The sequence below is a fragment of the Salmo salar genome, chromosome 28, assembly GCF_965601325.2.
Source record: "Salmo salar chromosome 28, fSalSal1, whole genome shotgun sequence".
Taxonomy (NCBI): domain Eukaryota; kingdom Metazoa; phylum Chordata; class Actinopteri; order Salmoniformes; family Salmonidae; genus Salmo; species Salmo salar.
In genome coordinates this window covers 6356522-6383596 of record NC_138318.1, presented here as the reverse complement: position 1 = coordinate 6383596, position 27075 = coordinate 6356522, and the positions used below count along the sequence as shown (strand labels likewise).

Here is a 27075-nt window from a genome sequence, read left to right as displayed (position 1 = left end):
ACGAGTCCTATATCGACATAACCTGAAAGGCCGCTCAGCAAGGAAGAAGCCACTGCTCCAAATCCACAAAAAAAAAGCCAGACTACGGTTTGCAACTGCACATGGGGACAAAGATCATACTTTTTGGAAAAATGTCCTCTGGTCTGATGTAACAAAAATAGAACTGTTTGGCCATAATGACCATCGTTATGTTTGGAGGAAAAAGGGGGAGGCTTGCAAGCCGAAGAAAACCCTCCCAAACGTGAAGCACGGGGGTGGCAGCATCATGTTGTGGGGGTGCTTTGCTGCAGGAGGGACTGGTGCACTTCACAAAATAGATGGCATCATGAGGTAGGAAAATGATGTGGATATATTGAAGCAACATCTCAAGACATCAGTCAGGAAGTTAAAGCTTGGTCGCAAATGGGTCTTCCAAATGGACAATGAGCCCAAGCATACTTCCAAAGTTGTGGCAAAATGGCTTAAGGACAACAAAGTCAAGGTATTGGAGTGGCCATCACAAAGCCCTGACCTCAATCCTATAGAAAATTTGTGGGCAGAACGGAAAAAAACATGTGCGAGCAAGGAGGACTACAAACCTGACTCAGTTACACCAGCTCTGTCAGGAGGAATGGGCCAAAATTCACCCAACTTATTGTGGGAAGCTTGTGGAAGGCTACCTGAAACGTTTGACCCAAATTACACAATTTAAAGGCAATGCTACCAAATACTAATTCAGTGTATGTAAACTTCTGATCCACTGTGAATGTGATAAAAGAAATAAAAGCTGAAATAAATCATTCTCTCCATTATTATTCTGACATTTCACATTCTTAAAATAAAGCGGTGATTCTAACTGACCTAAGACAGGGAATTTTTACTAGGATTAAATGTCAGGAATTGTGAAAAACTGAGTTGAAATGTATTTGGCTAAGGTGTATGTACATTTTTGACTTCAACTGTATATACAAATACAATCAGTGGGAATAGGGGCCAGGTGTGCGCAATGAACGTTCCAGAGGGATCCGTGACACCAATAGAATGGAGGGAAGAGGTGGCAGGTTTTCCATTCACTTTAATCTCGCCAGGATTCCCCCTCTCCTGCCTCTGTAACGCCAGCGTTTCCTCTTGGGTAACCCGAAAATTGATCTCCAATCATCTCCTTTAGTAGGCTACACACTATCTTTGGCAATCTCACTTGATTGCCATTTGGAAAAGCAACAGCCAACAGCCCACTTGACTCCCTCCCTCCCTCTGGGATAAGTTCAATTGCCCTGGGGGGGTACGAACAAAGGATCCAATTTGGGAAAGTCGTAATGCTGGTGAGTTACCGCCACTCTCATATCCAAAACGTTCTGGGCTAATAATGTAAGAAATAACACACAAAAAAACAAAATACTGCAAAGTTGCTTAGGAGCTAGAAGCAGAGCTGCCATGTCTGTCAACGCCATCTTCAGCTTCACAACTCAGAAAAAACCAATACTGTGTTCTTAATGGCACTTAATGCTGTAAGAGAGACTTCTCAGCTACACTGGGCGATTTTAACCTTTGTCCTATTGTGATTATGTATTCATATACAATGTTTGTCGCCCCCCCCTCTCCCACAAAACAAAGTGGGCCAAAAAATATATAACCCCCCTAAAAACCACAAAATCGCATTCAACAACTGGACAAATTATGATGAAAGATAAAGTTGTGATACCCTGGACAGAGACTAAGTGCAGGCAAATATATTCAAATATTCCTTTCTTCAGCATGAAACAGGTTTGTGTGTGTCTGTCTGAGTCTGTGTGGCGTGCACATGACGGAGCAAAGTGACAATCAACTAATGAGGAACGGAATGTCTTGCCATAATCAAATAAAATGTTATTGGTCACATACACGTGTTTAGCAGATGTTATTGCGGGTGTAGCGAAATGCTTGTGTTTCTAACTCCGACAGTGCAGTAATATCTAACAAATAAAATGTAACAGTTTCACAACATATACCCAAAATACACGTAAATCTAAGTAAGGAATGGATGAAGAATATATATACATACACCACCGTTCAAAAGTTTGGGGTCACTTAGAAATGTCCTTGTTTTTGAAAGAAAAACACATTTTTTGTCCATTAAAATAACATAAAATTGATCAGAAATACAGTGTAGACATTGTTAATGTTGTAAATGACTATTGTAGCTGGAAACGGCTGATTTTTTATGGAATATCTACATAGGCGTACAGAGGCCGATTATCAGCAACCATCACTCCTGTGTTCCAATGGGATGTTGCGTTAGCTAATCCAAGTTTATCATTTTAAAATGCTAATTGATCATTAGCACAACAGTTTTCACAACAGCTGAAAACTGTTGTGCTAATTAAAGAAGCAATTAAACAGGCCTTCTTTAGACTAGTTGAGTATCTGGAGCATCAGCATTTGTGGGTTTGATTACAGGCTCAAAATGTCCAGATACAAAGAACTTTCATCTGAAACTTGTCAGTCTATTCTTGTTCTGAGAAATGAAGGCTATTCCATGCGAGAAAATGCCATGAAACTGAAGATCTCGTACAACTCGGTGTACTACTCCCTTCACAGAACAGCGCAAACTGTCTCTAACCAGAATAGAAAGAGGAGTGGGAGGCCCCGGTGCACAACTGAGCAAGAGGACTAGTTTGAGAAACAGACGCCTCACAAGTCCTCAACTGGCAGCTCACTAAATAGTACCCATAAAACACCAGTCTCAACGGCAACAGTGAAGAGGCGACTCCGGGATGCTGGCCTTCTAGGCAGAGTTGCAAAGAAAAAGCCATATCTCATACTGGCCAATAAAAATAAAAGATTAAGATGGGCAAAAGAACACAGACACTGGACAGAGGAACTCTGCCTAGAAGGCCAGCATCCCGGAGTCGCCTCTTCAGTGTTGACGTTGAGACTGTGACGTATCCATTATAACAACCTACAACTACGACAGATTTTGATCTCTGGAGGACAAACCAGAGGCTTTCTGTCGAGTGACTATCCAGCAGACGGACCGGAGATCGCAGAGAGGGACAACAAAGGCATACACTTGTAAATATGTAAATTGCAATTTATTTTCGAATCAGCGGTTGTTCATGTTAAAAGTATTAGCATTTCCATGAGAGTAGTTACAAACTCTGAGTTTCCCGCTCTTGTGCTGTTCCCACCCCTTTCCTTTGTCTACCAAGCCGTCATATCGGTTTTGTCCACTAGGGACTTTTCCTTGTGTGTGTGTTTATGTAATACTGTGATTGATTAGTTAGTTAGTAAATAAATAATTGAGACAATTTGTATATCGCTGATTCATGATTTATGTTAGGGTTCCAAGGGTTTGCGACGTTCAGGAACGAGACTGATGAGGTAACAATACATTAATAGAAGACTGTAATCGATGAGATAATAAAATATCTGAAGAGTTACATTCGGGAGATTGAAACCCTTTAACCTGTTTAGGATAGGGGGCAGTATTTCCACGGCCGGATAAAAAACGTACCCGATTTAATCTGGTTATTACTCCTGCCCAGAAACTAGAATATGCATATAATTAATAGATGTGGATAGAAAACACCCTAAAGTTTCTAAAACTGTTTGAATGGTGTGTGTGAGTATAACAGAATTCATATGGCAGGCCAAAACCTGAGAAGTTCCATACAGGAAGTGCCCTCTCTGACCATTTCTTGTCCTTCTATAGCCTCTTTATGGAAAATAGAGGATCTCTGCTGTAACGTGACATTTTCTAAGGCTCCCATAGGCTCTCAGAAGGCGCCAGAATGGGGAATGATGACTCTGCAGTCCCTGGGCGAAAAACAGTAGGGGTTTTGGAAAGTGGTCGCTCTGAGAACAATGACACGGGCGCGCGGTGCATGTGAAGACAGCATTTTCTATTTTCAGTGTTTGAATGAAAACAAGGTCTCCCGGTCGGAATATTATCGCTATTTTACGAGAAAAATAGCATAAAAATTGATTTTAAACAGCGAGTACGGTAATGGAATATTTTGAATTTTTTTGTCACGATACGCACCGGCGCGTCACCCTTCGGATAGTGTCTTGAACGCAAGAACAAAACGCAGCGATGTGGATATAACTATGGATTATTTGGAAACAAAACAACATTGGGTGTTGAAGTAGAAGTCCTGGGAGTGCATTCTGACGAAGAACAGCAAAGGTAATCAAATTTTTCTTATAGTAAATCTGAGTTTGGTGAGTGCCAAACTTGGTGGGTGTCAAAATAGCTAGCCATGATGGCCGGGCTATCTACTCAGAATATTGCAAAATGTGCTTTCACCGAAAAGCTATTTTAAAATCGGACACCGCGATTGCATAAAGGAGTTCTGTATCTATAATTATTAAAATAATTGTTATGTTTTTTGTGAACGTTTATCGTGAGTAATTTAGTAAATTCACCGGAAGTTTTCGGTGGGTATGCTAGTTCTGAACGTCACATGCTAATGTAAAAAGCAGTTTTTTGATATAAATATGAACTTGATTGAACAAAACATGCATGTATTGTATAACATAATGTCCTAGGAGTGTCATCTGATGAAGATCATCAAAGGTTAGTGCTGCATTTAGCTGTTGTTTTGGTTTCTGTGACATTATATGCTAGCTTGAAAAATGGGTGTGTGATTATTTCTGGCTGGGTACTCTCCGACATAATCTAATGTTTTGCTTTCGTTGTAAAGCCTTTTTGAAATCGGACAATGTGGTTAGATAAAGGAGAGTCTTGTCTTTAAAATGGTGTAAAATAGTCATATGTTTGAAAAATGGAAGTTTTGGGATTTTTGAGGAGTTTGTAATTCGCGCCACGCTCTACCATTGGATATTGGCGAGGCGTTCCGCTAGCGGAACATCTAAATGTAAGAATTAAACAACATTTTCCTGTAATTAAACGAATCACGGAATAATTACACATAGAGAATTGATTAGATCAAATAACAGTCTTCACATTTAATCATAGTCAACGCTACGACATACATATATATATTTAAAAAATGAATAGGTTAAGGCTATAGCCTGAAGCTCATGCATCACAAAGAGAGAACGTGAGAGTCTCTCTTGTGTGCTCTTTATCACGCAGCACAAGGTCAAGTTTAAATAGGCTGAACCATCGTCTGTCACGTCACAATTTTGTCAACCATCGTCGATAGACAATACTATTGTAATATCCCCCAACCTTAGTGTCTTGGCTCCATGGCACTTGTGGATGTTAACTTTCATCATGATACCTACAACGATTGTTGCCAGGCAACAATCAACCCATTACAACAGTAGGTCAGAAGTATGCCCTCTTCTCAGGATGACCAGTGACGCACACATACAGATGCTCACGCAAACTTGAGTATACGAACGCATGTCGTACGCACACACGCTTGAGCGCACAAACAAACGCACACAAACACACCACATGCTGGGCAGACAGAGGAGGGACGGTTTTGAGCAATACTCCCGTTGTGTGCTCCTGTTAATGTGTAACTGGACTACAATGTGTTCTGTGATGATAAGGGTATACAGCACCCCATTGAGCCCTCATCCCCTCCTGTAAAACCTCTTCTACAGAGAGACAGAAAGAATAGTATGATGAGAGAATAAGAGTGAAAAGAGAGAGAGACAAAGTGGAGAGAGAGAGAGAGCTAGAAAGAGAGAGAGAGAACCAATGTAACTGTGTCACATGGATACAACAGGTGCAACATTGGCTACACTCTTGTGTACACCTTTCCCCCTGCTTCTTTCTCTGTGTACTGGTGCCATGGCTAGGCAAAGCGTGGAGCAAATCATACTGTGATTGTGTTTGCTATTTCAAAATGAAAATCAATCAATTGAAAAACATGTCTTTCTGGCTGCTTCAAATGTTCTGTGATTCATAGATTATCTGTGTTTTTTGTGCATTCCGTTAGTCCTAAGGTCTCCCTCTGCTCATGCTTTAGGTCTCCTCCAGTCAGACTGTCAGTTAATGTCACTGAGCATTCTTGGTAGACTGAGTATCCTGTCTCCTCAATGACATGCAGAGGGAGGAGTCGTCCCACTCCAACCTTTCTCCTCTCCTCTACTCTCATTTCGGTTCATCTCACCTGACAGGTCACCCGCAAACACTCAGACATGAACCACGACTCCCATACAAAGCTAAAAAAGCAACCGATGACCTGAAAAAATCTCAAATCAACTTGTTACACAATGAAGTGGCGTAGTCGGTAGAAATCTGAGAAAATACTGCTCTGTCTGACATAAGACGATATGGTAATATAATACTTGGCAAAAGTGGATTGTGTTTACCCCCCCAGTCCCTACTCCTTACTTAGTATCCCCAAAGTATTAAAAGACTATCTTCTATCTGTCCCCTTAGTTAAATGGATGACAGCGTTCTAAAAGGGTGTGACCAAAACAAGCTTGGAGATCCTGTCGTGTTAACAGTTCTTTAAGAGAAGGGGTGGGTAGCTGTGCTTGACGTTCTGAAGCGCCGCTAAAACTTTAAAGGTATAGTTCACTTTTATGAAGTTGCTAAATATTCAGCAAACATTTAAAAATGCTTTGTAGTAAATGACAACACCCTAAGGAAGTCTAAAATATGATAGAACCACAAAAAAGTGACCTATTCATGTTCTCTCCAAATGCAGACTGAATTATTCAGTAAGTCTCATGCATAAAGTATAAGGGATATATGTTTTTGATGAAGTGTGGGGAGAATACGTGTTAGCTGTTCTAAGTGCTGCTGTCGGGTCCACAGGTAAGCAGCTCAGAAGCTATCTGTGCACTTGTGCAGAGAACAAGATTAAGAAGACACGATACTAATGTTGGCTGTCACCCTCACATGCACACACACACATGCAGTCACACACACATATGCAGTCACACACACATATGCAGTCACACACACATATGCAGTCACACACACACACACACACAGACACACACACACACATGCACACGTACAGTACTGTGCAAAAGTTTTAGGCAGGTGTGAAAAAATGCTGTAAAGTAAGAATGCTTCAAAAAATAGACATGTTAATAGATTATATTTATCAATTAACTAAATGCAAAGTGAGTGAACAGAATACAAATCTAAATCAAATCCATATTTGGTGTGACCACCTTTTGGCTTCAAAACAGCATCAATTCTTGTCGGTACACTTGCACAAAGTTAGGGATTTTGTAGGCATATAGTCAGGTGTGTGATTAAGCAATTATACCAAACAGGTGCTAATGATCATCAATTCCATATGTAGGTTGAAACACAATCATTAACTGAAACAGAAACAGCTGTGTAGGAGGAATAAAACTAGGTGAGGAACTGCCAAACTCAGCTAACAAGGTGAGGTTGCTGAAGACAGTTTACTGTCAAAAGTCATACACCCTGGCAAGACTGAGCACAGCAACAAGACACAAGGTAGTTATACTGCATCAGCAAGGTCTCTCCCAGGCAGACATTTCAAGGCAGACAGGGGTTTCCAGATGTGCTGTCCAAGCTCTTTTGAAGAAGCACAAAGAAACGGGCAACGTCGAGGGCCGTAGACGCAGTGGTCGGCCAAGGAAACTTACTGCAGCAGATGAAAGACACATCATGCTTACTTCCCTTCACAATCGGAAGATGTCCAGCAGTGCCATCTGCTCAGAATTGGCAGAAAACAGTGGGAACCTGGTACACCCATCTACTGTCCGGAGAAGTCTGGTCAGAAGTGGCCTTCATGGAAGACTTGCGGCCAAAAAGCCATATATATCTCCTACGTGGAAACAAGGGCAAGCGACTCAACTATGCACGAAAACACAGGAACTGGGGTGTAGAAAAATGGCAGCAGGTGCTCTGGACTGATGAGTTCAAATTTGAAATATTTAGCTGTAGCAGAAGGCAGTTTGTTTGCCGAAGGGCTGGAGCGCAGTACACAAATGAGTGTCTGCAGGCAACAGTGAAGCATGGTGGAGGTTCCTTGCAAGTTTGGGGCTGCATTTCTGCAAATGGAGTTGGGGATTTGGTCAGAATTAATGGTCTCAATGCTGAGAAGTACAGGCAGATACGTATCCATCATGCAATACCATCAGGGTTGGCCCCAAATTCATTCTGCAGCATGATAACGACCCCAAACATACAGCGAAAGTCATTAAGAACGATCTTCAGCGTAAAGAAGAACAAGGAGACCTGGAAGTGATGGTAGGGCCCCCACAGAGCCCTGATCTCAACATCACCAAGTCTGTCCGGGATTACATGAAGAGAGAGAAGCACCTGAGGCTGCTACATCCACAGAAGAACTGTGGTTGGTTCTCCAAGATGTTTGGGCCAACCTACCTGCCGAGTTCCTTCAAAAAGTGTGTGCAAGTGTACCTAGAAGAATTTATGCTGTTTTGAATGCAAAGGGTGGTCACACCAAATATTGATTTGATGTAGATTTTTCTTCTGTTCACTCATTTTTGCATTTTGTTAATTGATAAATAGAAACTATTAACAAGTCTATTTCTGAAGGCATTCTTACTTTACAGCATTTTTTCACACCTGCCTAAAACTTTTGAACAGTACTCTATGTGCAGTTACTCGCAAACACACACACTCCCTTCCCAGTCTGTTCTTTGCGAATCATAGGTGCCACCTTGCATCTAGTCTCTCAGTGCTGAGAAGTTGGCATAGCTGTGCCACCTCTGGCCTGTTTCTCCACCACCTGTTCCTGCAGCCTAGTTTAGTGCAGTCACCTGACACATTACCTTTCACACGCAGCCTGGCCACCACTGTGTGTCCAGCTCTATTTAGGTAGGTGCCCTCAGACCATCAGGGAGCCCCTACCCCTCCCCGCAGGTTCCACTGGTATACAGTGTTTGAGTGTCTGTGTGTGTGTTTTCATATTGCTGAAGCAGTATTTGATGAACAGCGGGGCACAGATCGGGGCACACCACCTGGTAGGGGCGACCTGCCATGTATGATGCAATACACGAGTGTGCAGATCCTGAGAAGCCCAACCCTAAGAGGTGGAGACGAGGATCTGACGGTTCACGATGTCAAAGGCAGCGGATAGATCTAGAAGTATGAGAACAGAGGAGAGAGAGTCAGCTTTGGCAGAGCGGAGACCATCTGTGACACAGATGAATGCAGTCTCAGTTGAGTGACCCGTTTTGAAGCCTGACTGGTTAGGGTCAAGAAGATCTTCCCGAGAGAGATAATGAAAGAGTTGGTCAGAGAGAGATCAGAGGGGTTGAGTGTTTGTTACTTAATGAGGGGAGCGATATATCCTTTTTCTGTTATCCCAACTTAAAGACCTTCCAGAGTGACTTCAACCCGACTGGCCAAATAACTGCAGGATATCATTAGTAGACACATGGCTGGAGCAGGACATCATCAGGGGATGCATGACTGGAGTGGGTCATTGTGACAGTACAGTGGGGTGGTGTCACAGTAAATTAGTCACTTACAGTGCCTTCAGAAAGCATTCATACCCTTTGACTTAATCCACATTTTGTTGTGTTACGGACTAAATTCAGAATGTATTCAATTGTTTTAGGTTATTGCCCTGCTGAAAAGTGAATTAATCTTCCAGTGTCTGGTGGAAAGCAGATTGAACCAGGTTATCCTCTAAGATTTTTCCTTTGCTTAGGTCCATTTCATTTATTTTTTATCCTGAAAATCTTCCTAGTCCTTAACGATTACAAGCATACACATAACATAATACAGCCACCACTATGCTTGAAAATATGGAGAGTGGCACTCAGTAATGTGTTGTATTGGTCAAACATAACACTTTTTATTCAGGACAAAAAGTTAATTGCTTTGCTACATTTCTTGTAGTATTACTTTAGTGATTTGTTGTAAACAGGATACATGTTTTAGAATATTTTTTATTCTGTACAGGCTTCCTTCTTTTTACTCTGTCAATTAGGTTAGTATTGTGCAGTAACTACAATGTTGTTGATCCATCCTCAGTTTTCTCCTATCACAACCATTAAACTCTAACTGTTTTAAAGTCCCCATTGGCCACATGGGGAAATCCCTGAGCGGTGTATCTTTGTAGTGACTGGGTGTATTGCTACACCATCCCAAGTGTAATTAATAACTTCACCATGCTCAAAGGGATATTCAATGTCTGCTTTTTTATTTTTACCCATCTACCAATAGGTGCCTTTCTTTGCAAGGCAATGGAAAACCTCCCTGGTCGTTGTGGTTGAATCGGTGTTTGAAATGTACTGCTCGACTGAGGGACCTTACAGATAATTGCATGTACACTAAAGAATCATGTTAAACACTATTATTGCACACAGTGAGTCCATGCAGCTTATTAAGCACATGTATACTCCTGAACTACATCTTTTATTCATTTGTACAAATTTCCAAAAACAAAATTCCACTTTGACATTATGGGGTATTGTGTGTAGGCTAGTGACAAAAAAACTAAACTGAATCAATTTTAAATTCAGGCTGTAACACAACAAAATGTGAAAAACGTCAAGGGGTGTGAATACTTTCTGAAGGTATATGCCTGTAGTCTAAATTCAATCTTTCCACTAGTTTGGCGCAGTTGATTAACCAAGCTGGGCTCCATGTGCAGGGATTAAGTTCCTAATTGCTGTGGGCTTCGTTATTATTCCAGCAATTAGCATCCAGAACATTGAATAAAACCAAAGCCGAAAGCGATGGGCACGCTAAAGGTATCCAATTTTCAATTCCGTTATCATATTGTCACAGTCTGGATAAACCTGTTTTCGATATCCGTTTAAACAAACTCACTATGAAATTGGAAATTGGCCATTAAAGCTAAGAGTGCAATAGAGCTCTGTAGCTCTGAGATGAGTAACCTTTCCCATGTCTTAGATGAGCGTATGCTTTTATGTTTCAAATTAAAAAAAATATAGAAAACCAGAAGGAAAACATGAAACACAAAAGAACACAGGTGAGACGATTGCGAGGAGAATGCCCATTTTCAAGCAACCCAGGCCAGTGTAGATATTGATTGGTAAGATGAGAAAAGGGAGAGAATGAAGAGAGAGAATGAGAGAGAGTAAGAGCAAGAGAGAGAGAGAGAGAGAGCGAAAGAGAGAGCTATAATATGGCATTTGAAATGTCTCAATTTCCTTGGAACTTGTGTGAGTGTATAATGTTTACTGTTAATTTTCTATTGTTTATTTCACTTTTCTTTATTATCTATTTCACTTGCTTTGGCAATGTAAACATACAGTGCATTAGGAAAGAATTCAGACCCCTTGACTTCTTGCACATTTTGTTACGTTACAGCCTAAATCTAAAATGGATTAAACCTTTTTTTTCCCTCTACACACAATACCCCATACTGACAATGCAAAAAAGATTTTTACATTTTTATATCCTGAAATACCTTATTTACATACACAACCGGTAAAACGTTTTAGAACACCTACTCATTCAAGATTATTTTTTATTTTTACTATGTTCTACATTGTACAATAATAGTGAAGACATCAAAACTATGAAATAACACATATGGAATTATGTAGTAACCAAAAAAGTGCTAAACAAACCAACGAATATTTTATATTTGAGATTCCTCAAACAGCCACCCTTTGCCTTGATGACAGCTTTGCACACTCTTGGCATTCTCTCAACCAGCTTCACCTGGAATGCTTTTCCAACAGTCTTGAAGGAGTTCCCACAGATGCTGAGCACTTGTTGGCTGTTTTTCCATCACGCTGTGGTGGAAAATCTGACTCATCCCAATACATTTCTATTTGGTTGAGGTCGGGGGATTGTGGAGGCCAGGTCATCTGATGCAGCACTCCATCACTCTCCTTCTTGGTCAAATAGCCCTTAGACAGCCTGGAGGTGTGCTGGGTCATTGTCCTGTTGAAAAACAAATGACTGTCCCACTAAGACCAAAACAGATGGGATGGCGTAACACTGCAGAATGCTGTGGTAGCCATGCTGGTTAAGTGTGTCTTGATTTCTAAATAAATCACAGAAGGTGTCATCAGTAAAGCACCCCCACACCATAACACCTCATCCTCCATGCTTTATGGTGGGAAATACACACGCGTAGATCATCCGTTCACCCACACCGTGTCTCACAAAGACATAGCGGTTGGAACCAAAAATCTCAAATTTGGACTCCAGATCAATGGACAAATTTCCACTGGTCTAATGTCTATTGCTCGTGTTTCTTGGCCCAAGCAAGTCTATTCTTCTTAATGGTATCCTTTAGTAGTGGTTTCTTTGCAGCAATTCAACCATGAAGGCCTGATTCACACAGTCTCCTCTGAACAGTTGATGTTGAGATGTGTCTGTTACTTGAACTTTTGCGAAGCATTTCTTTGGGCAGAAATGTCCAAGGCTGGTAACACTAATGAACTTATCATCTGCAACAGAGGTAACTCTGGGTCTTCCATTCCTGTGGCAGTCCTCATGAGAGCCAGTTTCATCATAGCGCTTGATGGTTTTTGCGACTGCACTTGAAGAAACATTAAAAGTTCTTGAAATTTTCTGGACTGACTGACCTTCATGTCTTAAAGTAATGATGGACAGTTGTTTCTCTTTGCTTATTTGAGCTGTTCTTGCCATAACATGGACTTTTACCCCCCATAACATGGACCTTTACCCCCCCACCTTGTCACAAAACAACTGATTGGCTCAAACGCATTAAGAAGGAAAGAAATTCCACAAATTAACTTTTAACAAGGCACACCTGTTAATTGAAATGCATTCCAGGTGACTACCTCATGAAGCTGGTTGAGAGAATGCCAAGAGTGTGCAAAGCTGTCATCAAGGCAAAGGGTGGCTATTTGAATAATTTCAAAAAATAAAATATATTTTGATTTGTTTAACGTTTATTTGGTTACTACATGGTTCCATATGTGTTATTTCATAGTTTTGATGTCTTCACTATTATTCTACAATGTAGAAAATAGTAAAAATAAAGAAAAAATCCTTGAACGATTAGGTGTTCTAAAACTTTTGACCGGTAGTGTAAGTATTCAGACCCTTTGCTATGAAACCAAAAATTGAGCTCAGGTGCATCCTGTTTCCATTTATCATCCTTAAGATGTTTCTACCGCTTGATTGGAGTCCCCCTGTTGTAAATTCAATTGATTGGACATGATTTGGAAATATACATACCTGTCTATATAAGGTCCCACAGTTGACAGTGGATATCAGAGCAAAAACCAAGCCATGAGGTTGGAATTGGTACCGAAAAATGTCTACAGCATTGAAGGTCCCCAAGAACACAGTGGCCTCCGTCATTCTTAAATGGAAGAGGTTTGGAACCACCAAGACTCTTCCTGGAGCTGTCAACCCGGCCAAACTGAGCAATCGAGGGAGAAGGGCCTTGGTCAGGGATGTGTCCAAGAACCCGATGGTCACTCTGACTGAGCTCCAGAGTTCCTCTGTGGAGATGGGAGAACCTTCCAGAAGGACAACCATCTCTGCAGCACTCCACCAATCAGGCCTTTATCATAGAGTGGCCAGACGGAAGTCACTCCTCAGTTAAAAGCACATGACAGCCCACTTGGAGTTTGCCAAAAGGCACCTAAAGACTCTCAGACCATGACAAACAAGATTCTCTGGTCTGATGAAACTAAGACTTTACTTTTTGGCCTGAATGCCAAGCGTGACGTCTGGAGTAAACCTGGCACTATCCATACAGTGAAGATTGGTGGTCGCAGCATCATCATGCTGTGGGGATGTTTTTCAGCAGCAGGAACTGGGAGACTAGTCAGGATCCAGGAAAAGATGAACAACCTTAAGCACACAGATCCTTGATGAAAACCTGCTCCAGAGAGTTCAGGGACCTCAGACTGGAGCAAAGGTTCACCTTCCAACAGGACAACGACCCTAAGCACACAGCCAACACAATTCAGGAGTGGCTTCGGGACACGTCTCTGAATGTCCTTGAGTGGCCCAGCCAGTGCCCAGACTTGAACCCAATCGAACGTCTCTGGAGAGACCTGAAAATAGCAGTGCAGCGACACTCGAACTGCTTTGCTTTATCTTGGCCAGGTCGCAGTTGCAAATGAGAACTTGTTCTCAACTGGCCTACCTGGTTAAATAAAGGTGAAATAAAAAATTTAATAAAAAAACTCCCCATCCAACCTGACAGAGCTTGAGAGGATCTGCAGAGATGGTTGTAGCCACCAAGAAGACTCAAGGCTGTAATCGCTGCCAAAGGCACTTCAACAAAGTACTGAGTAAAGGACCTGAACACCTATGTAAATGTAATATTTCTGTTTAATTAAAATGTTTAATACAATAGCAAAAATTTCTAAAAAACTGTTTTTGATTTGTCATTATGGGGTTTTGCATGTAGCGTGATGAGGATTTGTTTTCCCCCGTCCATTTTAGAATAAGGCTGTAACATAACAAAATGTGGAAAAAGTCAAGGGGTCTGAAAACTTTCCGAATATACTATATGTTTCCCATGTCAATAAAGCCATTTGAATTGGAGAGAGAGAGAGTATCCAAAAGCAAGCCATCAGAGAAATGAGACTCATGGTGGGTGGTTTTGAGTGGTTTTTGAGTTGAGTCCCTGCAATAGTTTGTTTGAGAGGCACAGTAGATGGGGAAGTTGCTGATGATGATGTGGGTATCTGAAGGGAGGCTTGCCTGAGAGCGGTCCTGCTCTACCTATCCTGATGGTCATCTCGTCTGAGGCTGGGAACAGGGGGTCCTCCTCCTTGGCCAGTTTGGAGTCTGGGGGCAGGGCCAGGGCTATGTGGGGGTCCACCCCTATGCCCTAAAAAACACAGGCAGGGAGACAAACAAACATACATGGGTTAACAGGTTATAGAGATTGAGAATGCATTCTCTTTTGCTATAGACCTGGCCATGAGGGTACAGTAACAGTAGACGTACACAGTCAGCTAGAAATACTTTGGTATGCACAAATTATCAACTTGGCTCTGCTTTTATTTGTTCACGAAAACCTAATTCTGATAATTTCATCAGAGGGTAATTACGTCAAGTGCTGCTTGTCAACTTAAAATAACATTATGTAACCTATGATTAATTCATTCTGGAACAAAAACAAACCTTCAAAGAAAACATTTGAAAAACAATTGATAATCTACTGTAGGTACTTATTTACACTTATTCAAAGCCTGTTCACACCTCCATTTTGAAGGTTCTGCTTTAAAAGCAGGTAGAGAAAGAGAGAAAGGTTTGATAAAAGCCTTGAGTCTGTAGGTGTGTCATGTTCAAATAGGCTACGGCTAATGTTCCCCACCTAGTCTCTGAAAAAAAGCATGCCAACAAGCAGATCAAAACCACTTATAAATGTATTAATGTTCCCATTAACATAGAATATTATCTTCGGATGCACTGTCAAACTCCACACAAAAATACCAATCAGTAATCGCCAGCACATCCATAAAACTGTGTGATTCTACACAGGAAATAATCACAATCATTAGTTGTTTTTTTGCCTTCGTTATTATTTCCGCCAGGGTAAATGAGGTGGCAAATAGACTAACACTGTCCAATCATAAGAAACAAAAAACAGACATGAAAGTGCAGCAGTGGGCCAGAGGAGCCAAGTGGTTTTTCAATATGAAGTGTTGTAAGACCGCAAAACACCTAGAAAATAATCAGGCCCATTTGGGGATTGAGGGAGAGAGCTTATTGCAGAGAAGCCACAAAAAGGGCTTTCACTTCTTCACAATTTAAAACAAGCTTTACACCACAAGGATTCAAAATAAGTTGTGTCTTCATGTCTGTCCGTGCATGCGACTCCGTGCGTGCGTGAGTGTGTGTGTGTGTGTGTGTGTGTGTGTGTGCCTGCCAGCATGCGTGCATGCCTTTGGGGAACTGGAGATGGCAGACCTGACACAATGTTATCAATGGGAAGTTATTACTGTAACTGTTAAACACTGCAAACAAGGGCCTGATGGGAAAGCTCAGGGGCATTCTAGTGTCTGCAGCTGTACCATGGGACCACAGCCAGATTACACTAATACTAAACTCTGGCTGTTCCCAAATGTATTTGATCCCCTGCTGATTTTGTACGTTTGACCACTGACAAAGAAATGATCAGTCTATAATTTTAATGGTAGGTTTATTTGAACAGTGAGAGACAGAATAACAACAAAAATATCCAGAAAAATGCATGCTAAAAATGTTATAAATTGATTTGCATTTTAATGAGGGAAATAAGTATTTGACCCCTGCAAAACATGACTTAGTACTTGGTGGCAAAACCCTTGTTGGCAATCACAGAGGTCAGACGTTTCTTGTAGTTGGCCACCAGGTTTGCACACATCTCAGGAGGGATTTTGTCATTAAGTCATTAAGGTTTCGAGGCTGACGTTTGGCAACTCGAACCTTCAGTTCCCTCCACAGATTTTCTATGGGATTAAGGTCTGGAGACTGGCTAGGCCACTCCAGGACCTTAATGTGCTTCTTCTTGAGCCATTCCTTTGTTGCCTTGGCCGTGTGTTTTGGGTCACTGTCATGCTGGAATACCCATCCACGACCCATTTTCAATGCCCTGGCTGAGGGAAGGAGGTTCTCACCCAAGATTTGACAGTACATGGCCCCGTCCATCGTTCCTTTAATGTGGTGAAGTTGTCCTGTCCCCTTAGCAGAAAAACATCCCCAAAGCATAATGTTTCCACCTCCATGTTTGACGGTGGGGATGGTGTTCTTGGGGTCATAGGCAGCTTTCCTCCTCCTCCAAACACGACGAGTTGAGTTGATGCCAAAGAGCTCCACTTTGGTCTCGTCTGACCACAACACTTTCACCCAGTTTTCCTCTGAATCATTCAGATGTTCATTGGCAAACTTCAGACGGGCATGTATATGTGCTTTCTTGAGCAGGGGGACCTTGCAGGCGCTGCAGGATTTCAGTCCTTCGCGGCGTAGTGTGTTAACAATTGTTTTCTTGGTGACTATGGTCCCAGCTGCCTTGAGATCATTGACAAGATCCTCCCGTGTAGTTCTGGGCTGATTCCTCACCATTCTCATGATCATTGCAACTCCACGAGGTGAGATCTTGTATGGAGCCCCAGGCCGAGGTAGATCGACAGATCTTTTGTGTTTCTTCCATTTGCGAATAATCGCACCAACTGTTGTCACCTTCTCACCAAGCTGCTTGGCGATGGTCTTGTAGCCCATTCCAGCCTTGCGTAGGTCTACAATCTTGTCCCTGACATCCTTGGAGAGCTCTTTGGTCTTGGCCATGGTGGAGAGTTTGGAATCTGATTGATTGCTTCTGTGGACAGGTGTCTTTTATACAGGTAACAAACTGAGATTAGGAGCATTCCCTTTAAGAGTGTGCTCCTAATCTCAGCTCGTTACCTGTATAAAAGACACCTGGGAGCCAGAAATCTCTCTGATTGAGAGGGGGTCAAATACTTATTTCCCTAATTAAAATGCAAATCAAATGATGACATTTTTGACATGCGTTTCTCTGGATTATTTTGTTGTTATTCTGTCTCTCACTGTTCAAATAAACCTACCATTAAAATTATAGACTGATCATTTCTTTGTCAGTGGGCAAACGTACAAAATCAGCAGGGGATCAAATACTTTTTTCCCTCACTGTAACTACCTACCAGCTATCAGTCAGCAAACCATTGCTAGCGGTCATCAGCTAACCTTTAGCTCGGAAAGCTCTCGCCAGTTCGAACAATGCGACTCAAACCAGAGCATAACGGACTAACCAGGATTACCAGGATTACTGTCCTGGTTAGTGATTACTGTCTTATTTCACTGTAGAGCCTCTAGCCCTGCTCAATATGCCTTAACCAACCATGTTGTTCCACCTCCTACATATGCGATGACATCACCTGGTTTAAACGTCTCTAGAGACTAAATCTCTCTCATCATTACTCAATGCCAAAGTTAACCTCCAATGTACTCACATCCTACCTTACCTTTGTCTGTACACTATGCCTTGAATCTATGCTATCGTGCCCAGAAACCTGCTCCTTTTACTCTCTGTTCCGAACGTGCTAGCCGGCCAGTTCATATAGCCTTTAGCCGTACCGTTATCCTACATCTCCTCTGTTCCTCTGGTGATGTAGAGGTTAATCCAGGTCCTGCAGTGCCTAGCTCCACTCCCACTCCCCAGGTGCTCTCATTTGTTGACTTCTGTAACCGTAAAAGCCTTGGTTTCATGCATGTTAACATTAGAAGCCTACTCCCTAAGATTGTTTTATTCACTGCTTTAGCACACTCCGCCAACCCGGATGTCCTAGCCGTGTCTGAATCCTGACTTAGGAAGGCCACCAAAAATCCTGAAATTTCCATCCCTAACTACAACATTTTCCGCCAAGATAGAACTGCCAAAGGGGGCGGTGTTGCAATCTACTGCAAAGATAGCCTGCAGAGTTCTGTATTACTATCCAAGTCTGCACCCAAACAATTTGAGCTTCTACTTCTAAAAATTCACATTTCCAGAAACAAGTCTCTCACTGTTGCCGCTTGCTATAGACCACCCTCTGCCCCCAGCTGTGCCCTCAACACCATATGTGAATTGATTGCCCCCATCTATCTTCTGAGCTCGTGCTACTAGGTGACCTAAACTGGGACATGCTTAACACCCCACCCATCCTACAATCTAAGCTAGATGCCCTCAAACTCACAAATTATCAATGAACCTACCAGGTACAACCCCAAATCCGTAAACACGGGCACCCTCATAGATATCATCCTAACTAACTCGTCCTCTAAATACACCTCTGCTGTTTTCAATCAAGATCTCAGCGATCACTGCCTCATTGCCTGCATCCGTAATGGGTCTGCGGCCAAACGACCACCCCTCATCACTGTCAAAAGCTCCCTAAAACATTTCTGCGAGCAGGCCTTTCTAATCGACCTGGCCAGGGTATCCTGGAATGACATTGACCTCATCTCGTCAGTAGATGATGCCTGGTTATTCTTTAAAAGTGCCTTCCTCACCATCTTAAATAAGCATGCCCCATTCAAAACATTTAGAACTAGGAATAGATATAGTCCTTGGTTCACTCCAGAACTGTCTCCCCTTGACCAGCACAAAAACATCCTGTGGTGTTCTGCATTAGCATCGAATACCCCCCATGATATGCAACTTTTCTATCCAAATCTGTTAATTATATGCATATCCTAGCTTCTGAGTTGGTGTAGGAGGCAGTTAAAAATGGGCACATATTTTTTTCAAAATTCTCAATACTGCCCCCTATCCCCAACAGGTTAACTAACCTCCAGACGAGCTTCAATGCCATACAACTTTCCTTTCGTGGCCTCCAACTGCTCTTAAATGCAAATAAAACGAAATGCATGCTATTCAATCGATCACTGCCCGCACGTCCAGCATCAGTACTCTGGACGGCTCTGACTTAGAATACGTGGACAACTACAAATACCTAGGTGTCTGGTTAGACTGTAAACTCTCATTCCAGACTCACATTAAGCATCTCCAATCCAAAATTAAATCTAGAATCGGCTTCCTATATCGCAACAAAGCATCCTTCACTCATGCTGCCAAACATACCCTCGTAAAACTGACCATCCTACCGATCCTCGACTTCGACGATGTCATCTATAAAATAGCCTCCAACACTCTACTCAACAAATTGGATGCAGTCTATCACAGTGCCATCCGTTTTGTCAGCAAAGCCCCATACACTAACCACCACTGCGACCTGTACGCTCTCGTAGGTTGGCCCTCGCTTCATACTCGTCGCCAAACCCACTGGCTACAGGTTATCTACAAGTCTCTGCTAGGTAAAGCCCCGCCTTATCTCAGCTCACTGGTCACCATAGCAGCACCCACTCGTAGCACGCGCTCCAGCAGGTATATCTCACTGGTCACCCCCAAAGCCAATTCCTCTTTTGGTTGCCTTTCCTTCCAGTTCTCTGCTGCCAATGACTGGAACGAACTGCAAAAATCACTGAAGCTGGAGACTCATATCTCCCTCACTAGCTTTAAGCACCAGCTGTCAGAGCAGCTCACAGATCACTGCACCTGTACATAGCCCATCTGTAAACAGCCCATCTATCTACCTCATCCCCATACTGTATTTATTTATTTATCTTGCTCCTTTGCACCCCAGTATCTCTACTTGCACATTCATCTTCTGCACATCTACTATTTCAGTGTTTAATTGCTATATTGTAATTACTTCGCCACCATGGCCTATTTATTGCCTTAACTCCCTTATCTTACCTTATTTGCACTCACTGTATATACACTTTTTGTTTTCTTTTTTTTCTACTGTATTATTGACTGTATGTTTTCTTTTGTTTATTCCATGTGTAACTCTGTGTTGTTGTATGCGTCAAATTGCTATGCTTTATCTTGGCCAGGTCGCAGTTGCAAATGAAAACTTGTTCTCAACTAGCCTACCTGGTTAAATAAAGGTGAAATAAAAAATAATAATCAGAACGAAAAACTATCATTGAATACGTACATAGGGATCTATTAGCAGAAAAAGTGTTCTATTAACAAAAGGTAAAGAAATAAGTTTGCTTTACATAACATGTTTGTTGTTGTTGCCGTTTTATAGCTAATTCTACACATTTTGGCCTCCCGAGTGTTGCAGTGGTCTAATGCACTGCATCGCAGTGCTAGCTGTGCCACTAGAGATCCTGGTTAGAGATCCTGGTTAGAGATCCTGGTTAGATCCAGGCTCTGTCGCAGCCGGCCGCAACTGGGAGACCCATGTGGCGGCGCACAATTGGCCCAGAGTCGTCCGGGTTAGGGGAGCGTTTGGCCGGCATGTTTTTGTCCCATCGCGCACTACTCCTGTGGCGGGCCGGGCGCAATGCTGCTGACATGGTCGCCAGGTGTACGGTGTCTCCTCCGACACATTGGTGTGGCCGGGTTCCGGGTTTAAGCGGGCATTGTTTCAAGAAGCAGTGCGGCTTGGCTGGGTTGTGTTTCGGAGGACGCACGGCACTCGACCTTCGCCTCTAACGAGTTCGTACGGGAATTGCAGCGATGGGACAAGTCTGTAACTACCAATTGGATACCACAAATTTAGGGACAAAAAGGAGTACAAAAGTTTTTTCAGTTCTAAAAGCAAATGTTCTCCACAATTCTCCACATTTTTCCATGACTTATTATGAAATCTGAGTGAGTGGCAATGATTTCTTCAAGTTTAGATAGTCTAGCCAGCTAACTAAACTAATTTACCAATTTAAATCATGTTAATTGACATGGGTTACTTGAGTGACTGTCATTAAATGACATACAGTGGCTTGTGAAAGTCTTCACCCCCTGGCATTTTTCCTATTTTGCTGCCTTACAACCTGGAATTAAAATTGATTTTGGGGGGGGGGGGGGGTGTATCATTTGATTTACACAACATGCCTGCCACTTTGAAGATGCAAAATATTTTTTATTCTGAAACAAACAGAAAACTGCATAACTATTCACCCCCCCCCCTTCCCCCCCCAAAGTCAATACTTTGTAAAACCACCTTTTGCAGCAATTACAGCTGCAAGTCTCTTGGGGTATGTCTCTATAAGCTTGGCACATCTAGCCACTGTGATTTTTGCCCATTCTTCAAGGCAAAACTGCTCCAGCTCCTTCAAGTTGGATGGGTTCCGCTGGTGTACAGCAATCTTTAAGTCATACCACAGATTCTAAATTGGATTGAGGTCTGGGCTTTGACTAGGCCATTCCAGGACATTTAAATGTTCCCCCTTAAACCACTTGAGTGTTGCTTTAGCAGTATGCTTAGGGTCATTGTCCTGCTGGAAGGTGAACCTCCGTCCAAGTCTCAAAACTCTGGAAGACTGAAACAGGTTTCCCTCAAGAATGTCCCTGCACAGTATATAGCGCAATCCATCATTCCTTCAATTCCGACCAGTTTCCCAGTCCCTGCCGATGAAAAACATCGGCAGGGACTGGTGTTCTCGCGTGTTCTCGGGGTGATGAGAGATGTTGGGTTTGCACCAGACGTAGCGTTTTCCTTGATGGGCAAAAAGCACAATTTTAGTCTCATCTGACCAGAGTACCTTCTTCCATGCCTTTTGTCAAACACCAAACGTGTTTGCTTATATATTTTTTTAAACAAAGGCTTTTTCAGGCCACTCTTCCGTAAAGCCCAGCTCTGTGGAGCGTACGGCTTAAAGTGGTCCAATGGACAGATACTCCAATCTCCGCTGTGGCACTTTGCAGCTCCTTCAGGGTTGTCTTTGGTCTCTTTGTAACCTCTCTGATTAATGCCCTCCTTGCCTGGTCCATGAGTTTTGGTGGTATGCCCTCTCTTGGCAGGTTTGTTGTGGTGCCATATTCTTTCCATTTTTTAATAATGGATTTAATGGTTCTCTGAGAGATGTTCAAAGTTTCTGATATTTTTTTATAACCGAACCCTGATCTATACTTCTCCACAACTTTGTCCCTGACCTGTTTGGAGAGCTCCTTGGTCTTCATAGTGCCGCTTGCTTGGTGGTGCCTCTTGCTTAGTGGTGTTGCAGACTCTGGGGCCTTTCAGAACAGGTGTAAATATACTGAGATCATGTGACAGATCATTGCACACAGGTGGACATTATTTAACTAATTATGTGACTTCTGAAGGTGATTGGTTGCACCAGATCTTATTTCAGGGCTTCATAGCAAAGGGGGTGAATACATATGCACACATCATTTTGTTTTTAATCAGTGGCTTAAAAACAAAGGTGTTATTGTAAGCTGATGATTCATGTTTTCTTCTGAAATCACAATTAGAATCCTTCCACAGCCTCATAGAGGATCTAGATACTTTTGCTAACCTCTCTGGATTAAAACCAAATTATGGTAAGTGTACTATATTACATATTGGATCACAAAAAAAATTCACTTTTACATTACCGTGTAGTTTACCAATAAAATGGTCTGACGGGGATGTGGCCATACTCGGTATACAAATCCCGAAAGAAAGAAATGATCGCACTCCAATAAATGTTTACAGAAAGTTAGTAAAAATAGATCAAATCTACCATGGAAAGGAAAATACCTGTCTATTTGTGGAAAAATCACCCTGATTAACTCTACAGTCATATCACAGTTTACCTATATGCTTATGGTTCGCCAACACCTAGTGACCTGCTTTTTAAATTATATGAACAAAAAATATTCAATTTTATGTGGAATGGCAAGCCAGACAAAATTAAAAGGGCATATTTATATAACGAATATAAATTCGGACTGCAGAAATTATTAAATATTAAAGCATTAGACCTCTCACTAAAGGCATCAGTCATACAAAAGTTATACTTACATCCAAAATGGTTCTCTAGTAAATTAGTAAGAATGTCTCACCCCATGTTCAAGAATGGCCTTTTTCCCTTTCTTCAAATTTAAACTGCTCACTTTCAGTTATTTGAAAACAAAATAATCTCCAAAATATCATAATTTTTTAAACAAGCCTTAGAAACTTGGTTTCAATTTCAGTTTAATCCACATGAAAAGACAGAGCAAATAAAAAAAATGGTGATTAAACTCAAATATACTAATTGATAAAAAAAACAACGTATTTTTCAATAAAATGTTTAAAAAATGTACAATTTTTGTAAATGATATCATAAATTGGACTGGTGGAGTTATGTCACACATGCAGCTAACACAGACATATGGAAATGTTTGCTCTACCCAAAATTACAACCAACTAATTGCAGCCTTACCACAAAAATGGAAGAGGCAAGTAGAAGGTGGAAAAAGTACGGAACTTGTCTGTTCGCCCTGCATTAAAGACCAGAAATGGTTAAAGAAAATTGTGATAAATAAAAACATATACCAATTTAATTTAAGGACTATAAAATTGGAAAGAGATTTTCGATGTACCAATTACATGGCACATGGTTTATGAATTGATACGCAAAACAACACCGGATTCTAAACTTCAAATTGTTCGATAGAAATTCTTATACAAAATTCTTGCAACCAATAAAATGTTACATATATGGGGGACACACTCTTCCCAGCTCTGCAGATTTTGCAGCGAGGAGGCAGAGTCATTAGATCATTTACTTTGGTACTGTCCATATGTAGCTCGTTTTTGGTCACAGGTCCAGGAATGGCTGAAGAATTGCAACATTTACCTAGAACTCACGCTGCAGATAGCAATACTGGGTGATTTGAAAAGTCATAGTCAATCAATGAATAAATTAATAATTATTTTAGCAAAAATGTTTCTTTAATTTACAATCTGTAGAAGCTATGAGAATAGAAAGGTTCAGTACTTTTGTGAAGCATCACAGCACAGTTGAAAAATGTATGGCAAATAGAAATCCAAAATGGATGGTGTTAAGAGATAGATGGGAGGGGTTGAAGGGGGCTGAAGGGTGGGACTAATAACAACAAGATAACCAATGTAAAACATACGGGGTCTGTAAAATGTATATAGGTTCAGAAATGTTGTGAAATAGCACAGTTACAAATAGAAATCAAACTGGATGGACATTAGAAATAGAGGAAAGACTAAAAACAAATTAAATACAACTATTGTAAAACAGATTGTGCCCATAAAATGTGTATAAACTGAAGGTAGAAGCCTAAGTGTTATTGTTTATTAGTTTACTCAAATTGGGGGAGGGGTGGTAGGGTTTGCAGGGAATAATAAAGGTATATTCAAAAAAAAGTGTGTGTATGCATGTATGCATGTATGTATGTATGTATGTATGTATGTATATACAGTTGAAGTCGGAAGTTTACATACACCTTTAGCCACGTATATTTAAACTCCGTTTTTCACAATTCCTGACATTTAATCCTAGTAAAAATTCACTGTCTTAGGTCAGTTAGGATCACCACTTTACTTTAAGAATGTTAAATGTCCGAATAATAGTACAGAGAATGATTTATTTCAGCTTTTATCTCTTTCATCACATTCACAGTGGGTCAGAAGATTACATACACTCAATTAGTATTTGGTAGCATTGCCTTTAAATTGTTTAACTTGGGTCAAACGTTTCGGATACCCTTCCACAAGCTTACCACAATAAGTTGGGAGAATTTTGGCCCATTCCTGCTGACAGAGCTGGTGTAACTGAGTCAGGTTTGTAGGCTTCATTGCTCGAACACACCTTTTCAGTTCTGCCCAAAAATGTTCTATAGGATTGAGGTCAGGGCTTTGTGATGGCCACTCCAATATCTTGACTTTGTTGTCCTTAAGCCATATTGCCACAACTTTGCTTGCAAGTATGCTTGGGGTCATTGTCCATTTGGAAGACCCATTTGCGACCAAGCTTTAACTTTCTGACTGATGTCTTGAGATGTTGCTTCATATATCCACATCATTTTCCACCCTCATGATGCCATCTATTTTGTGAAGTGCACCAGTCCCTCCTGCAGAAAAGCACCCCCACAACATGACGATGCCACCATCGTGCTTCACGGTTGGGATGGTGTTCTTCAGCTTACAAGCCTCCCGGTTTTTCCTCCAAACATAACAATGGTCATTATGGCCAAACAGTTCTATTTTTGTTTCATCAGACCAGAGGACATTTCTCCAAAAAGTACGATCTCTGTCCCCATGTGCAGTTGCAAACCGTAGTCTGTTTTTTTTATGGCGGTTTTGGAGCAGCGGCTTCTTCCTTGCTGAGCGCCCTTTCAGGTTTCGTCGATATAGGACCCGTTTTACTGTGGATATAGATACTTTTGTACCTGTTCCCTCCAGCATCTTCACAAGGTCCTTTTCTGTTGTTCTGGGATTGACTTGCACTTTTCCCACCAAAGTGCGTTCATCTCTAGGAGACAGAACGCATCTCCTTCCTGAGCGGTATGATGGCTGCGTGGTCCCATGGTGTTTATACTTGCATACTTTTGTTTGTACAGATGAACGTGGTACCTTCAGGCGTTTGGAAATTGCTCCCAAGGATGAACCAGACTTGTGGACGTCTGCAATTTAGTTTCTGAGGTCTTGGCTGATTTCTTTTGATTTTCCCATGATGTCAAGCAAAGAGGCACTGAGTTTGGAGGTAGGCCTTGAAATACATCCACAGGTACACCTCCAATTGACTCAAATGATGTCAATTAGCCTATCAGAAGCTTCTAAAGCCATGACATCATTTTCTGGAATTTTCCAAGCGGTTTAAAGGGACAGTCAAGTTAGTGTATGTAAACTTCTGACCCACTGGAAATGTGATACAGTGAATTATAAGTGAAATAATCTGTCTGTAAACAATTGTTGGAAAAATGACGTGTCATGCACAAAGTAGATGTCCTAACCAACTTGCCAAAACTATAGTTTGTTAACATGAAATTTGTGGAGCGGTTGAAAAACAAGTTTTAATGACTACAACCTAAGTGTATGTAAACTTCTGACTTCAACTGTACGCAGAGACTGGAGAAACTCTCCTGTGATGAGATGTTGTTATGGCAGAGAGATGAAAAATGATGAAGGAGAGCTAAGGGAGGAAGGGATGGAGGGAGGGAGAGAGAGAAAGATGGAGGGAGAAGGGGAGAGAGAGGCAGAGAAAGAAAGAAGAGAGGGACAGAGACAGAGAGACAGAGACTGCTTCTTTTTAGACCATTCTCAATAGCCAGCCACTGTCTGAATAATTCAGAACATTCCACAGTGTGTCTCACAAAACAATGCACACTATGTTGGAGGGGTGTCATACTTTACAAAATTAAGTGCACCCAAGTACAAAACACGATGCTAGATTATATACAGTGCATTCGGAAATTATTCAGACCCCTTGACTTTTTACACATTTTGTTACGTTACAGCCTTATTCTAAAATGGATTAAACTGTTGTTTTCTCTCATCTATCAACACACAATACCCCATAATGACAAAGCAAAAACAGATGTCTAGAAATTTCAGCAAATGTATAAAAAATAATAATAATGAAATATCACATTTACAGTAAATAAGTATTCAGACAAAACTGGCGGCCCCCAGGCTAAATATGGCCTGCCAGCAAAATTATGTGGCCCCCCAAAGCCACTCAAATTATAATAATAAAAATATTAAAATATAATTTTGTGATGGTGAAATGTAAATCTGCAACCGCAGCGCTATCAATTGGGAGGTGAACAGTGCCTGGTGCTAAAAATATAGCTAACTTGTTTTGCAAGTGTTGCACAGCAACAGATGGAGAAAACATACACCAGTCGAGTAATTCATTTCAACAATAATCTTCATTTTAATTTGACTTTACAAACAACACGAGGGCGTAATTGGAGTCTATTTCTTCTAAGCCTAGGCCTATATAAAATAACTTAACTGGCTGAGGCTGGCAATGAGGCTTAACAG

The 27075-nt window shown here is 41.5% G+C and overlaps 1 protein-coding gene across 3 annotated transcripts in view; it reads right to left on the bottom strand.

Moving 5' to 3' along the window:
* s39ab (Zinc transporter SLC39A11) overlaps nucleotides 1-27075 on the bottom strand; it is a 143007-nt gene that overhangs the window by 52331 nt on the left and 63601 nt on the right. For all 3 annotated transcript variants that reach the window (XM_014178910.3, XM_082970352.1, NM_001173736.1), the window contains one exon: nucleotides 14516-14645. In XM_014178910.3, the coding sequence (XP_014034385.1) occupies nucleotides 14516-14645 (130 nt within the window). The remainder of the gene's footprint in view (nucleotides 1-14515; nucleotides 14646-27075) is intronic.